The following is a 17530-nucleotide window of genomic DNA, read 5'->3' as shown; positions in this document are numbered from 1 at the left end:
GGGGACAAACTGTAGAACACACTAAATAACGCACGAGGGCAGATACCAACCAGTAAAGGACAAGGTTTTCAGGATCCAACCCACAGACTTATGTAAAAAGGTAAAAGACATAAGCAGTTTCTGAGAGTTAGGTAGTGAAATGGTTAAATAGATGAAAAGTTTAAAAAAATCTTAAAAGCTATTGAGAGGCTATGAAATGCCTTATCATTTACATTTTATCTTTTCTATCTAGTAGATGTTATATTATAGCTATAGAAAAGACTATTTGTTTTAGAAACTGGAAGTCTGCTTTGAAACTTTTTTCCCCTTATTTTAAGCTTCAGAAATATTAATAGATATCTTCTTATCTTAGAGAGGATGGGCTACAGGAAAGTATGTCACAAATACATTCTTGTGATTGCATTATTCTGCCTTTTCTGTGTGAAGGTTATGAGAAAGGTTAGTCATTTGTCATCATCAAAAAGTAAGCCTTTTGTGTACGGTAATTTCTAAGTCTTTCAAATAAAACAGAAGTATGCATTATGAAACTTCAAATAGTGCTGATGCATTTTTGCATGCTGTTTCAAAATATAGCCATTAAGGTGAATTTTAGGGGGAAAAAAATTGCTAATGATACTGTGGCAGTAATACTAATATGTAGGAAGTTATGAAGGTGTATTTTTTACAATGTTCTGTCAATATATCATAACTGTAGCCTAGAAAACGCCCGAGACTGCAGTAATTCCCAACATGTAATGACAGTTCTATCAAATGTATAGATTAATTTCATAGCTACGTTTGAGCCACTTTTCCTGATGACCTATATTGTGCTTATCACAAGAACAAATCTCTAATTTATACAACTCATCATTCTTTACTATCATCTATTTGCTTAGGTACACAGTTAACTGATTTAACTGGTACATAGAGATACTATATACTTTAGTTGCTTGGACTTCAGGACAATGAAGATGAAAGAACTTCCTTCCTGAAGTTCCTTTAATTGGGAATCATGAGGACTCATTGCCTCCACCTTCTTAGCTCAGTTGCTGAGGAGAGGGGCTCCCAAGAGGAGGATAGTGGCGGGGGACCCTTCTGAAAGCATAAAAAAACCCCACGGCAGAACTGAAAGCCGAGAAGGCAGAAGCCCAGGGAAGAGGGAGAGCCTCAAACCACCTCCCCCCTGAGTGCGAAGAGTGAGCTGCGAACGAGGGCAGCGGGGACTCAGAGTGGGTGGAGACCGGAGTGACGACGCCCCACGCCCCTCACGTACAAGAGCATCCCCCAGGGAACGCAAGTGACCAGGAGCGCGGCGATCAGGATGGGCAAACAGGGCATGGTGGGTCAGAAGGGTGAGGCGCATCAGTTTGAGCAGCAGTTCATGTGGACAGGGCACAGTCCATCTACTGGGTCTAGAGCTTATCTGAGCTAGCTGTCATCTCATCGTCCTCCACGAGTAGACTGAACCATGGTCTCCACTTGGGTCAAAACCCCCACCAGAAAGAACGTGGAGACCCAGACGGAGCTGCCACGTAAACATGCAGCGGTCCAGGTCCCGGGCTGCAAGGATGGCCAGGCCTAAAGAGTTGTGGTGAATGGAGTTAAATCCAGTTGGCGGCCACTCACGAGTGGTGTCCCCCAGGGCTCGGTTTTGGGGCCACTCCTGTTTAACATCTTTATTGATGATCTAGAAGAGGGGATCAAGTGCACCCTCAGTAAGTTTGCAGATGACACAAAGTTCGGTGGGAGTGTTGATCTGCTCGAGGGTAGGGAGGCTCTACAGAGAGATCTGGACAGGCTGGAGCGATGGGCTCAGGCCAACTGTATGAGTTTCAATAAGGCCAAATGCCGGGTGCTGCACTTCGGCCACAGGAACCCCCAGCAGCGCTACAGGCTTAGGGAGGAGTGGCTGGAGAGCTGCCAGTCAGAGAGGGACCTGGGGGTGTTGACTGACAGCCGGCTGAACATGAGCCAGCAGTGTGCCCAAGTGGCCAAGAAGGCCAATGTATCCTGGCTTGTATCAGAAATAGCGTGGCCAGCAGGGACAGGGAAGTGATCTTGCCCCTGTACTCAGCACTGGTGAGGCCGCACCTCGATGACTGTGTTCAGTTTTGGGTCCCTCACTACAAAAAGGACACTGAATTACTCGAGCATGTCCAGAGAAGGGCAACGAAGCTGGTGAAGGGTCTGGAGCACATGTCGTACGAGGAGTGGCTGAGGGAACTGGGGTTGTTTAGTCTGGAGAAGAGGAGGCTGAGGGGAGACCTCATCACCCTCTACAACTCCCTGAAAGGAGGTTGCAGAGAGCTGGGGATGAGTCTCTTTAACCAAGTAATAAGCGATAGGACAAGAGGTAATGGCCTCAAGTTGCGCCAGGGAAGGTTTAGACTGGATATTAGGAAGCATTTCTTTACAGAACGGGCTGTTAGGCGTTGGAATGGGCTGCCCAGGGCAGTGGTGGAGTCCCCATCCCTGGAGGTGTTTAAGAGTCGGGTTGACACAGCGCTGAGGGATATGGTGTAGTTGGGAACTGTCAATGGTAGGTTAATGGTTGGACTAGATGATCTTCAAGGTCTTTTCCAACCTAGATGATTCTGTGATTCTGTGACTGTAATGATTGCGTTTTAGAGGAGTAGAACAAAATGGGGCCAAAGCTGATTTTGAAGATAGAAAGATAGCTTAGTTAAAGTAAAATTAAATCCCTAAGGTCCATTTGAAGGTCAGCTGATGCAATCACATTAAGCAATTCATTCTGTATTATCTCCCAGATGCAGAAAAATACATCAGATTAGACTAATAATAGTGGTCTGTTCACTTAGACCCTTACTAGAAAACAAAGAATAGAAAGAAGAAACAAACCTTTTCCTAATTTTTCTTCTTTGTAGTCATTAGATAGTGATTCTGCAGCAGGAAAAGCAGGAACCGCCTACCTGTTTCCCTTCAGTAAAACCAAGTGACTAGCAATATCAAGAGCTAAGGACAGTGAAGTTTCATCACTTTCCTTTCCATTAACCAAGGAAGATGCATGACTATGTACACATTCCATTTTTTAGCCTGTGTCAGTGCAATGTACTCAGGGTAGACAGTTAACATATTTTAAACCTCAAGAACACAGAAACAAAGGCCTTTTTCTAAATTGAAAGTAGTGTAACCCAGATTGGCATCCAGATTGCCAGTATTCTAACATGGATTTATTTAAATTCATAATCATAACCACTACATTTGCATTACTGTATTTCACACAGCACAAGCTGCGTGTCCAATATGCTTCATTTTTCCCCTGATACTTCTAAGCAGGAGGCAACATGAAACCCTGTTCCTTGCAGTAGTTATATATGCAACTGACTGTAGAAATCAGCTACCTAACTTTGTTTATATGCCTAGGAAAACCAGGGTGCTCTTTTAATAGAACAAATTTAACAAAATCCATCTGGACCTCAAGCTGTGCTCATCATTCCTGTACGTGATAAAATAGTTTGTCCGTCTCGGGGAATCTTGCTGACAGCTTACTGAAACCAGTTACTGCCTAATCCATAAATGAGACAGAACTTCTTTCATCCACATGTGTTTTCTCTTAGTATCTGGGTGGTTGAAAGATCATCACTGCAGAAAGTTTAGATGTATTGCTGTGATAATGGAATCCACTAGCAAAGCGAAGCATAAAAATATAATGTAACCATTGTTGTCATCTATCTGTACTGACAGAAATAAATAAGGCCACCAGCACTGTATTTTTTTAACTATCTCAAAGCTGCAACAAAGTCATAAGTAAAGAGTGAAGCGCCTACCTCAGATTTTGAAGTATTCAATTCCCAGAGTCAGTCATACAAGAATATAGGAAATTTTAGGATAAAAAGAAACCAGAAATCACATCTAAAATCATTCTCTACCTTAGGTTACCATTTATTATTTACCACAGATTTTTCCAATAATCATCTAAATAATTTTAAGAGTTTTTATACTTAGTGGTAAGAAATTATAATCTCCCATAAGTAAAGCATGTTATTTTCAATGAAATTTCACTTACCATAAAACAACTTTCTTCATTCTTTTTACATTGAATTTGAAATGTTGCTATTGGCCCTAGGATTAGATAAACCGATGATACTCTTTGACATCCAGAACCTGGCTCCCCTTCTGTTTGCATAATTTTCACAATTCCGAGTTTGGTTGTGGACAGATTGCATGGGATTAGGAATGTTAAAGTATTGCCATACCGACCAATTTTAGATGACTTTGTTAGGAGCCTGACGTAGAAAATTCATTATCCTCCTATGCAAACTTTACACTAAGGGGAGAGAGACTCCTCCAGAAACCAGTTTAATTACATTTCTGATCCGTGTTTTCTCCTGTAGGAAACACCGATTTCCTAGTCATCCAAGGGCAACTAGCCTCCTGAATGTCTTCTGAATTCCCCATTTCTGCACAAACCTAATCCTGTCAGTCTCATGATATTTTGATTATAGAAACCTTCCCTTAGGACTTCTGTTTGTTTACCATATCAAAACAACCTGGCTATGAAAGCTGTAGAGTCATAATATCATCTATTGTGCCTGTTTCAGATTTTGTTAACAAAGGTCCCAAACACTCTCTCCTTGAGGTTGATACTAAAGTAGGTTGGCTTCAGGGGCATGCAGAACAGGCTCAAACCCAGTAATGATCACAGACATTCATCATTACTGAGGACATCATAACCTGGAAATCAGGATGAGAGTGCCGTCATTGTCATGACCATCATCAGGACCACTCTCTTAAATTAGGAGAATGAGACACTAGCGCTGTACATACAAGGACAAAACTTTCTTGGTCTTCAGCAGCTTCTGAATGCTACCACTTCTGTATCCTGACCATCTTCTGTGTGACTTCTCAGAGGTATTTTCCTCTCCCATGTATAATCTGTATTTCTCTCTGAAACAGTGGAGACCATCACCTTTTCGTACTTTTTTAATAAAGCACACAGAATGGCATTTTGCCTCCTAGGAAATCAGGTTGAAATTAAGCAATATATTTACTACACCTTAGATGGAAGCAATAAAAATTACTTTTCTGATGGAATAATCTAACCTAAAGTAACTGCAATTACTAAGACGTAATTTCAAGGACTTAAATTACAACATGAAGTGTGAATGCTTATTTAAAAGTACAAAGTCTATAAAAAGCATCCACATTTTTCAGTGTATATGTTTTGGTTTTGTTTACATGTCTGCACAGATACAAACACATACATATCAAAAGCACTTAAACGTACACAGTGCCTCAAAAAGACAGCTTTATCAAGTGTCTAACACAGTAGAAATACGTTAGTCTTAAGTAAAATAAAATATGCATGTGTATTAGAAGATAATTTTCACAATACCTTTGAAAATTTACTCAAATTACATTTGAAGAGCTTTGCCATTATTGAATCAAGATGAATGTGCCATTCAAGTGTTTGCTACTATATTAATTATCTGGTTTCTGCCATAATAATAAGATAATTTTTCTTGTTCCTCTCAAAAACCTGAAAGAACTATTTCTAGGTAATAAAGGACCACAAACCAAATTAATGGAAAATAATCTGTTATGTGCATTTGCCAAATAATTTTTCCAACATATACACCATGAGTAATTTGCTGCCTTACTGTTTTTACATGCCAACTCTTTTCACAGTATAAAATATTAGAAAACAGAAAGTATTAAGAATTTTTAAAAGCATATTCAGAACTTCAATAGGCTAATAAAGGCATAGCTGCACAATAAATGTGTAATAATAAATTGCCTTAAAGATTAACATCCACTACGAAAGGATAAAATAGCTCATTGTATCACCACTATCTTAGAAAAAAAGTAAAATAACTCTATTATTGATAGTAGTTAAAATGTCTATTGTGTTAATAATTTCACATGGAAAAGGTGAAGAATGTGACATTATTACACATGTTAGATTTTATCACTTTTCAATACTCTTCGTTCAGTGAAAAAGGAAGATCTATGTATCTGTATGAAACTACTTTTCACCAAAAATACCTGAAGGTCCCAGGTGTCCCATGGAGCAGCTATATAAATTCCTTAGGACCTTCTAAACCATGAACTCCTGCCCTGTAAATCAGTCAGTCACGTTGGTTCCTTCTGCAATTAATGCTGAGACACAGTTGCCATGAAAGCAATCATATAGAAATCAGTCCTGGGAGCCATGTAAACTACCTGTTCGCACTTCAGGTAGCAAAAGGTGGGCAAGATGAATCGCATTAAAGGCATTTTTTATTTTTTAATTTCATATTTGGGCTTCTTTCTTAACAGAAGCTCTTATTTACTTATTAACAGCTTAAAACTTAAAAGCTGTTTGGGAAATAATTTTGAACTATTTTCCAAAATATTTGTTTTGATGGGAAAAAAATTAAATTAAATGACTGCTATGAAAAGAAGGGTTGCTAAGTCCACCACAGAGAGTTCATATCAATGTATACTTTATATACCCATCTGTTTGTAGGAAACCTGCTTTTCAAATGTAGTAATTTGTCTTAGAAAGGGACATATTATTCTATGCTAATTTCCTAATAGTAGTTCTAGACAGTGATGAATGAAAAAGCCAATTAGTATTAAAAAAAAGTGTATATTTCTGTTTGTTTCTAAGTCCTGGAGCTCCTTGTTTTGCTAGCAGCTCAGAATACTAGACACATTCATAGCAGAAGATAGAAATCTTTCATTCAGTGGAAAGTTTTTAGAAGTAGGGACCTTTTTTTATCCTTAAAGTCTTTACTGAAAAATATATGGATAGAGAAAATCATATTCTCTCAGGCAGTACACAAGTTTATGGTGACAAACATTGAACTTCTGTATATGTGAAAGGAAACAGAAAAATTATTGCTTTCAGTTTACAGATAGGAAATAAGAAAGATGGTATCAATCTCAGTGTAATAATTTTTTACATAGAAACATTTTGCAGCTGAAACATAGTTATGAATAGAAATTTAATCAAACGATGAAACTATTTTAAACTCCTGGCATTAAAACAGAAGGTCTAAAGCACACTGGTGAAAGTAGAAATTTTGTTAAACCAGCCTTAGATGTCACTCTGCAAAGGCATGAATGCTGGGGTTCTAGACAAGGAATGACTGCCCTTCCTCATAATGAAGTATATTTAATCATAGCAAAGTAAAAGAAGAGAAAAAGGTGACGAAGGACCATGAGATCTTGGGGAATTATAATGAAAAGAAAGCTTTATAAACACTTCATCCCCTCTTTGCCTACCATTTCTGAGCAGACAAAGGACTACTGTGCAATCACTGTCTTCCAAATAATAAACAACTGCTTTGCTCTAAGCTTTTTGGGACTAACAGAATTCTTTGCAATAGTGGTCATGTGTAAAGGAACATGGTAACTGTTTTTTTATTAAAAATTCACCATGGGTAAATTAGAAAAGCAAGAAATGTTTCAGTTCTTTTACTAAATTATAAACAAAAACCAATAACAAAAGGTATTTACATGAAGCTGGTTAAGCCCGTAATTCCACTGATTAAAGCAGTGAATACTTGTAGACCTACATGCAAAATGTCTTTCTTATGATAGGAAAAACAATTAGTCTCTGAATAACTGCCTCTTATGCAGTATTAAATTTCCTTCAGAAAGCAGAAATTCAACTTCAGAAAATGTTGAGAGTGGTCAGATTCTTCTTCACATCGTAATTCCCTAGATTAAATGTTAATAGTAAACTTCACAGAGGACGCATTCAAAGACATTATCAATAGCAGAGAAAAAAAAATGCATTTCACATTGTAATGCTCAAGACAAACGTAAGTGTATCTTAATTTTTGTATTAAATGAGGTAACTAAAATGCCATCAGCAACGTTTTCCTATAAACGTATATTTACAATATTCCCAGTTTCAAGACAAAGATTTCTATTAGGCTAAAGTGTGAAAAGTTTTCTCAGCTGAATAATATATATTTACTATTAACATGAAAGGCTAATTTAGATATGAATGGATTCAAGAACCAAAATTTCATTATTGTAGTCTGATACATTTAATCCATCCTAGGTCGCTGATTTATCACATTCTAGATATACAATTGTTCAGTAAGTACACAAAAAATTTTAAACAAGCAAATAATAAATCAAGCAAGTATTAAACCCAACACACCAATATGTAAAGTTCTTCATTAAACTACACTTTACATAGTCCTACATGTGAATGGCTTTCTTTTAACTTCCTCAATAAAGTATATGTTACTAATACTTTTTCCATTTAAATAGATATTTGTGTTTAAAACTGCTTCTTTTCTCATTGTCAACAAGCAACTACCTTCTCAAAACATGTTTTCAGCTTCAGTCTGAAAGTAATATAATTCAGCAATTAAGGATTCTGCTGAGTGCTTTGCTTTCCTAAAACTAAATCATAAACTGACCACTTAAAAGAAACAACTAGATTAAGGCCAGTTTTTCTCCTTCAAAAAACATTCAAATAGAATTAGGCATTCAAAAACAGAATGTGTGGGGATGCAAAGAGTTTATAACAAATGAAATTATTAATTGTGCCTTTTCCCCACTTTTTTTGCTAATCATTTGATGTTGTTTGCTTAGATATGGAACTGTGTATGTGAGGAAAACGTGGAAATAACGAGTATACTAACCTCATGGTGTGCTGTCTCATGTTGCAATAGACAGTAGAATCAATAATAATGTGAAAGAATGCCTTACAATTAAATCAAATTTAATGTAAATTTAATTGGGAATGTTCCCTGCCCTCACTCTAGCTTTACTCCCAAGAAATGCAAGCTTAATACTAAACAAACACTTAAGATGTTTTCCTATATCCATTGCAAAAATAGATTAAAAAAAGGAAAAAGCCAGTCTTTTAAGTCTTTTGCAAATAACCTATTTTTTTCTGCAAATACTTGTAGTTTTTGAACAGACAAAATAAAAAGCTTTTGCACCTGAGAAAATTAACTTTTTAACCTACCTTGACTGCATATCTTGGTGCGTTTTGGACTGGCTGATTTCAGCTGGAGGTGAAGGGACTTGCTGTTGTAGCTCCACCAAAGACTGGTAGTACTGTTGCTGATGATGTTGCTGCTGTTTGTACCGAGACAAACTGAAAAAGAGCCCTAAAATGGCTTTCAAATTTCCATTCCTTATTTCTATTAAAAAAAAAAAAAAAAGAAAAAGAAGTGAAAACACTGTGGTTTTAGACTTCAGTTTTGTAACACTTTTATACCAAAACATCTCTGTACATACCTATAACCATACATGTTTCTATCTCTTAATTCATCTTTAATATCAGGAACATGTTAGGTATCACTGATACTTTATTGTTTCCTATAATCTTTGCTTATTTATGTGTCACTGTTGCAATAAACATGTATCTCCATAATGTCCTCATGAAGAGTCAGTCACATGTGCATGGTCATAAAGAAAAGTACACCAAACCTTAAATAATTAAATAATCATGCCTCAGTACAGTACAAATATTCTCAGTAAGCAGAGGTCCATTCAGAAAAATCTGAATTCTCTCTGGACTTAGGTACATCCCTTCTACCTCATGGCTTTAAATCACTTTTCTTGCTTTTTGGGCAAGTTCTGCGTACACTGGGAATAAACAGAGACTTCTGGAAAAATCAGAAAGAGGAGATGGCAGCAGTCTTGTGGATGAGCACATATCTATTCACAAGAATTTGCAAAGAACATGAGAGAAGGAGATTAATGGAAAACACCTATTAAAAAAGGTGACCATAAGGTTCATGACTGCATCTTTGAATTTTCCAACCACATGATTTTCTAGCATTCTATTTTACACTGCTATTACTGTTTAATGAGGACTTCAAAACTACAGCTTTTACGTAAGGATAAAATAGCTACCGGTATGAAATTCTGGTGAGCCACAGTAGCATCCTCATGTCTGCCGTTCCCTTAGTCTTTCCCCAGTCTGAGATGAAGGTTTTAAAAGGATAATGCTATTCTTTGCTCATAAAGGATCTCTGTGTCAAAAAAAAGAAGCCTCAGGAGGCTTTAATGAAATTATCTTCAGTACTTAGGTCTGTTCATAACCTCATTATTAATTTTCCTTGGCATTGAACTTTTTGTGAAAGGTTTTCATTTGGCCTATAGCCTTGTAACCTAACATGCAACACTGCAATATTTCTGCCTTCCCTGCAAATCTAAATACTGAGCTCTATGTGTTACACAGCCTTTTTTAGGTAATTTTAAAAGCATAATTTTTAAACAATGACTGTCATATTCATGTCCTTTAAACCACACTAATTTTCTTTCAATAAGAGTAAGTGAAATGTTAGTACGTACATTAACAGGCCAGCAAACATTGGAGTCCTTATGCTCTCAACCCGTTCTTCAAAAGCAAACACAATCCCGGACACTGGAATATACTTTGCAAAATAGAAACTTGTCCTAAATATCCATACTTTCTCATCTTCCCTATGAAGATGCTGCAGGATCTTTGATTTCCCATGAGAATACCAGAGATACACAGAAGAACTTTCTCAGAATTAGAAAGCTTTTTAAGCAACAATGACTTTTGCAGTCACAATGGTTTCAAGGAAGATCTTTATCAAGGAACAGAAAAATTATATTTAAAATGATCTTAAAAAAAACCCAGCAAAATCACACAACTATCTATCTTTAGGCTGCTCTGATTCTAAAAGATTTTCTGTACATGATACTGGTTTAATTATTCTTATGACTTTGTATCACTTAATGCTCAGGAAAAGAACTCTTTGTTAAATGTCACTCATAATTTTTTATCTTAAAATTTTGCTCTGTGTCAAACCTTATTTTTTACTATTTCTAAAGAAGAATGCTATCAGTTTTTAACTTCTTTTTATTTCCTAATTTTAAATGAGTCAAAGTTGGAAGATTTCTCTCACATAGAAAAAATCCAGAAACTTCTAATATGTACTAAACACTTGCAGGGAAGAGGAGGGGAGTGTTTTTGTTTGTAGCAACTGGCTTATTATTTATCATTTGGGTTCTCCAGTGGAGATTCTGCAGTAAAGATTTGAAAATAACTTCTGTTCTTGATGTCTTTGCTCAAGTGTCCAAATGAGGTGGGAAAAGCTTCAATCCTTGTTAAGCTCATGGTTTACTGTTCCAGAAACTGCCTGGTTATTAATAAATGATCCAGTAGTAACAAGACACATCTACCAAAGCCTATTACAAGAAACAGACTTATGGTTTCTAAATTTAATTGATTTTAAATATAAACATGCTGACAAAACGTTATGAAGGTAACTTGACAATATAATGATTTTAAAAAGCCTTTTTTTCTCAATTTCTTCTCAAGAGAAATTTTAATATTCAGGATTGTACAAACCAAAAATGGTGTATTTAAGTAAATCACATTTCTGTGATACTTTGAACTAATATTACAAACATATTAGCAGATATACAGCAGATTCATGATCAACTGCAAAACAGCAAAACTAGTTTTAATCTTAGTTCAGAACTCAAGGTCTACCTTATTAAAATTATTCTTTAAAGATTAATGAAAGTTTTAAAAAACAGTCCTTGCATTTAACACTACATAGTATTGCTTTTAGTAGTATTTTAACATAATGCTATGCAATTGAAGCATATGTTATAAAAAATTGTTTTCCAGCGCAAAACAAAAGTATGAATAAAAGAATGTATTACAGAATGCACTCAGATTTTCATTTTTAAAAGTACAGAAAATAAGTATCATGAGCTGAGTCATGGTATTAAACAATGAAGAGTATTCTCATGAAATAAATTCATGTTATTCACCCATTTGATTGTTATTTCATATGCAAGTAAAAATAGGCTGCCCTAAAAAATTCAAGTTCTAATCAGCTTTGAGATAATAACATGTAAATGTTTTCATGATTCAATATATCTACAGTACATACAGATGTTCTTTTAAATCAGTTAAGGAGCTTTCCATAAGCAGACAATCAAAAAGTGAGTGGACCGTACATATTGTGTCCATGTTACACTTCTGCTAAGGTACTAGAAATGTGGAAATGATGAAAGATAGCAATTCTGAGATAACTTTAAAATAAAACAATAGCATTCAATTTTTTTTTTCTCTGGATATCTTCTAAGATTCAACTGAAATTACCATCTCTGGAAAAAATGTATTTTTCCTGTATCCACCTGACTTAATTTTACATTCATAAGGCAAATATTACATACTAATTAAGATAACTGGTACTTTAATGGTTTTGATTTAATATATTTATTAACTTCATTGTAACTGTATTAGACAGTCACATGAGGTGACTAATAGAGCAAAAAGGGCTATAAGCAGCAAGACCATTTACTCTTTCACTTACTACGTGACATCAAAGGAATACAAGAATTTTCAGACTCATCCTGACAGCATTGCTACTACTACTACTAAATTTGCTTAAACAAATAGTCTTTCCTGGGTTTACTTAACTGAGCAAGATTCTCATATTAAATTTTATTGTTTGAATCCCATATATAAGCAAGTTTAAAAGTACGCTTGGCAAACCCTGTACCTATCAAATATTGTGGAGGTAACATGAAAAGATTAATACTACTGAAAAATTATTATTTTAAAACATTGTCTCAGGCTTCATAAACATATTGAATTTCTTGGTTCAATTTCAAGGGAAAATTAAAAGGAAGTCTAAACTCTCTCATTTGCTATCCCTAATCTATATTTTCATGCTGTTCAAGTCAGCTGGAGTTTGGTATTTAGGTGCAAATAATTTGTGTTAAGAAAATTAGTTTTCAGAAAAAAAATCCTATTATTTGTTCTGATGATCTGTTTCTCTTACCTTCTGCAGAAAGACCTTGGACATTTACGCCTCTGGCTGCCAGAAAGCTAAGGCAGACATCAACATTCTCAATCTGCAATATGAACAGAAATAACAAGCAGCATAAGACTATTTGGCAAAATGTAGAAATGGAGGGAAAAAAAGGAAAAAAAAAGAAACAGCTCAGGAATGAATACTTTACATTCATCGCATACTACAGCTCTTTATCAAAGTTTAACAAGAATGATTACTGCTAATTGGGGAATTGATATAAAGCTTTCATTGTCTATTTTGGTGCTTAAAAACAATTCACAAATGCCTGATCCAGAATGGCATGCTGGCAAATCAGCAACCCACCTACTTAACATAAAACTGGATTTTATACGCCGCAAAAAAGCAGCAATGAAAGCATCCATAGAGAATTAGACATTGAGTATATGTCTGGAGATGTGGGTGACTGTGTTAACTAAAAAATGTAAGCAAAAACCTCCAATAAATGTATTAGCAAATGTATTTCCCTTGGATGATGTAGAATTCTGTGAAAATGATGTCACAGCAGTCGTTTATTCTCTAATTTTTTCCTTCAAATATTATGCTAAATAATTTTAATTTATTTAACATTTATGTTTCTTGGAAGGGTGCTTGCTTAGTGAAGGACATGGTGCTGACTTCTCTTGCTGGTTTAGAAGAAATCTAGAGTTACCACAGAGAGCTTTAGATAAGAGAATATAGCCTAAATGTAGATCAATAAAAGGATAAAACTTCTGCCTCTAAAACATGTAATCACAGAATCAGTTTAACTCCCTTCATGTGTCTATTTCTAATAGTAATTAGTAATAGGTAGTAATAGTAATAGTAATTAATTAAAATTAATAGTAATAGGGAGCCAGAATGTTCCAAAAGGTTCTCTTGAGTCACCATCCCCATCTGGTTCCCCTAGCCCTCCCAGGATCAATGAAGTAAATATCCAGCTACACATGTAGCATCTTTTAACTAACAGGTTTGTATAGAAATATGCAGCTATGAAAACAGAAAAATGATGTATAGAGAGGTGCCCCATGTCAAATGCCTTTGACAGACTTGATTTTAAAATACATTTTTAGGTTGGTGGATTTTTTCAAGGCAATTAGGACTACAGAAATAAAACAAAATGTTTAACAATGTATTTTAAATACCTATTTCCATTGGAGAATGTTAAAAAAAAGGAAGGAATACTCAACATCAAAAATATAAGCCTGCAGTAGATCAAGTCCATGCAGTTAATTTTATTTGAATATTTACACATTTTACAATACCTCATACCAAGAGTTTTCAATCCTCAAAACCTGAGGGGTAAATTCATTGCTTGAACAAAATCTACTTGATCCTTGGCAGTCTCTTTTCTAGACTAGGAGGGCCTTATTACTGTCATCTTTCTATGACTGTAGGTCTGCCATTATTCTCAGAAAGTGATATTCGCTAACAGGAATACTACTAACCCTAGAAGTATATATTATGAGCTCACACAGACTATCTTGATCCACAGGTAGTACTTTGAAACTTGTAAGCACTTGCAAAATTTTGAGAGATGTGCTTTTTAAGCACAATAAACTCCAAAGCTTTAGTAAAAAGTCTTTAAAAATTTAAAAGTCTTTTCAAACACTTGTTTTCAAGGACATGCTACCATTTATAGTGAATGATAAATAATCTCTCTCCTGAGCCAATTTTAAAAAAAAGCCCAAACCCTAAACTCTGCAGCTAACACTAACTAAAGTTACTCCAAAAATGGGGTTTACCATAAAGCTTTCATAAATCAGTTTGCACAGCTGTGAATGTGGAATAATAATCCTCAACTCAATGGGGTTACTACAACTCTGGGACAGCACAGTAATTGCAGAAACTCGGGCTTTAACTCTGTCATTTTCTTAAACGTTTATGCAGTTTTACACCACGAAAAAAACCCAAATAAACCATGTCATTTTGTAAGGTGTAAAGATGTGACATGGCTAAGTCAGTTGAAAGCTGGCTGCAGCTAAAATAGGAAGATCTGCTTCTTCCTCACCTCCTCTTCCTCCCAGGTGCAGGGCCCTGCTGCTGCTGCCTCTGCTGGGCTTCAGTGCTTCTCTGAGTGCATCAGGAGCTAGCTCCATGCAGAAGACTCTCCCATCAAAAAAGGCAAATGTATTTTAGTCACTCCAGTTTCCCATGCAGTCAGATGAGCACAGGAGGAGTCAGCAGAGGGGAGGGCGTGTCCCAGCCTGAGTAAGGCATGGTCTGGGAGAGGAAAGGGGTGGTGGGAAGGAGGGACAGGCAGATGGTGTCACTCCTGATGGCAACAGCAAGGCACCGGGCTGGCTCGGCTCTGACCTCCAACTACACCCCTGCATCAGTCGTGAAAATAATGCACATGATGAGAATATTTCTACACGACCTTTAAACAACATCAACTACATAAGAAAGCAATTTGAATGGAAATTTTCCTGTCCTGAAGAATTTAAAAGAAATGAAGATTTGTTTGGATATTAGCTGTATAACTGAGTGTCTCTTTGAACTCTCAAATCAACCATAATGCAGAATCAGCTACTTCAAAGATGGGAAATTTTGCTCTACAACAAAGTACTGGAAGCCAAAGGAAAAAAAAGAAAAAAAATCTGACTGACGTCAGTAGCATCCATCTCTAAATAACCAAAACAATATTTCCTAGCAGACCTCCTAGTGTAACCAAGACATTTTTCATAATGGGCATGTGTCCTCTGCAGCAGTTCAGGAGACCATAGCTATAAACAAAACCTAATTTATTAAAGAATATTTAAGCCCTAGTGTGCTGTGAAAACTTCTCAATATCTATCTGCAATACAGAATATTTAGTAAATAGTAAGCCTAATACATAAACCTTAACATACATTTAAGGTGATAAATATCCTACAGAAATGGCACCATGGTTACTTTATGTTTCTATTTCTACAGCATGTGTCTTTGAAATCACATGTCTTAAACTCTCAGACAAAACTAGTCATTACCATTAACATCAATGACTCAGTATACTGCAGAACTACAAAGCAAATTCTGTTTTCCTTCGTAGTTCACCAAGAGAACTGTAATAGGAGCCCTAGGTCCAAAGTCATCCCTCTTGGTGGTAGTGTATGAAGTAATAGCAGTGGCCAACTTTCAGACAATAGACTGTGGTTGCACTGTTAGCCTTATAATAAAGTCTTGTTTTGACTTGTGAATTGAGCAACTTTGGTGTGGCAACTGTCAGCCACATAATACACTGAAAATGTCAGAATATGACTCTTACAATCAGTTTTCTGATAATAACTGTAGTTACTATACCACTCTCAGGAACTGCTAGGAAATTCAATGAGACATGCATTAATACATTCTTGGGTTATTTTCACTTTCTTTCCTCTCCAGTCTAGAAAACGTTAGCCTTAATGCTGTCTCGTTTTGAAGCTTTCAGTGTGTCTCTAAACATTGCTTTAATTACCTACTTCTTGCCTTGGCAAACCACAGTTATTCTTTGAACTCAAACCCTAGCAGCCCCAAACACTTTTTATTCAAACTCACTAACAGATGAGAGTAATTTTACAATTACAAAAGTTCTAAGAGATTTCAAGCAGCTTCCATTCCTCAATACTGTTTCAATCAAGAGTGGTATGAATCCCTGAAGTCCATGTTTATTTAAGTAGTTAGTGGTGGGGTTATTATACACTGGGGTAAACTCTTCTTAGAGCTGACACTGCATATGTAGAACTCTACCTGCTTATATATCAAGGGGTGAAGATTTTGCAGTGTAACACTTAACATAGACGCCAGACAAATTTTGTATCTTACATATGCCCACAATTTTGGAGTGGATTTTGCTTGCAAAAAAGCACCACTTTATAACAGAGATGATGTTCCTCATTAGAGTGAATAGTATAATCAGAATTACAAAGCGTTGTAGCAAAAGACATAGGTAATTGCAGCACAGAATTCAGGATATACAGACTGACTCCAAATCTTACCTATCAAGACACAGAAAGTGACTCAAATTTGCAAATTTGCTTCTACAGGTAGATGTTGACAAGATCAGACATGCTCAACAGCATTCCATCACTGTAAATCCCCCAAATTTTTTGTTCCAAGGCACTTATTTAATGCTAAAGGTTCAAAAGAGTGGAAGAAATGCAGTACATTGAATAGCAGATTTGTCACATTAAAAATCTTAAAACCTATAAATGAGATAAAGAATTAATGATATAGTAAACCTTCATTACCATGTAGATAGTTGTCCACTTAGCTATTCAATTAGTCATGTTGACACTCAAGCAATGCTACATGAGGTTGCTTTTCAGAGGTAAAAAAACCTCTTCTGATAATATAATCTAATCACTTTCTTATCAAAACTCAAGAATAATACATCAAATTCTGAAAGGTAGTTCCAGCATCATGGATGCAAATAAACTCAGATAAGAGGATGATAATTTGGGAATTATGATTTATTGGCATCATCAGGTAGACAACATCATTTGATGCTTTTTACATTGAGCCTACTGTGTTATGCTTACAATATATTAAGCTTCTTTCATAAATCAAATCCTTTTAATATTGTTCATACACACAGAATTATAAAAAACCACCTGAAATATTTACACCATAAATACTAGTGAACTCCAAGATTTCTACATCCACATTTTCCGGGCTTATAGTCCAAACAATGACGTACAAATAAGCATCAGTATCACAACTGATAATATTAATACATTATATGGCATACACTGCAAATCTGCTGTAACATATCTGCTGTAACATTGTGAACTTGTGTGTAATCTGCTTTTGACTGGAAGCTCTTTGAAATT

General features: G+C 35.8%; 1 protein-coding gene across 10 annotated transcripts in view; it reads right to left on the bottom strand.

Annotated features, from left to right (window-relative positions):
• Positions 1 to 17530, bottom strand: part of NAV3 (neuron navigator 3) — a 563787-nt gene that overhangs the window by 158105 nt on the left and 388152 nt on the right. For all 10 annotated transcript variants that reach the window (XM_074870640.1, XM_074870639.1, XM_074870634.1 and 7 more), the window contains 2 exons: positions 12732 to 12804; positions 8918 to 9095 (listed from right to left, as the gene is read on the bottom strand). In XM_074870640.1, coding sequence (XP_074726741.1) covers positions 8918 to 9095; positions 12732 to 12804 — 251 coding nt within the window. The remainder of the gene's footprint in view (positions 1 to 8917; positions 9096 to 12731; positions 12805 to 17530) is intronic.

This window comes from Strix uralensis, chromosome 5, assembly GCF_047716275.1.
Source record: "Strix uralensis isolate ZFMK-TIS-50842 chromosome 5, bStrUra1, whole genome shotgun sequence".
In the NCBI taxonomy this organism is placed as follows: domain Eukaryota; kingdom Metazoa; phylum Chordata; class Aves; order Strigiformes; family Strigidae; genus Strix; species Strix uralensis.
The sequence above is the reverse complement of the archived record's forward strand: the minus strand, read 5'-3'. Positions and strand labels throughout refer to the sequence as shown.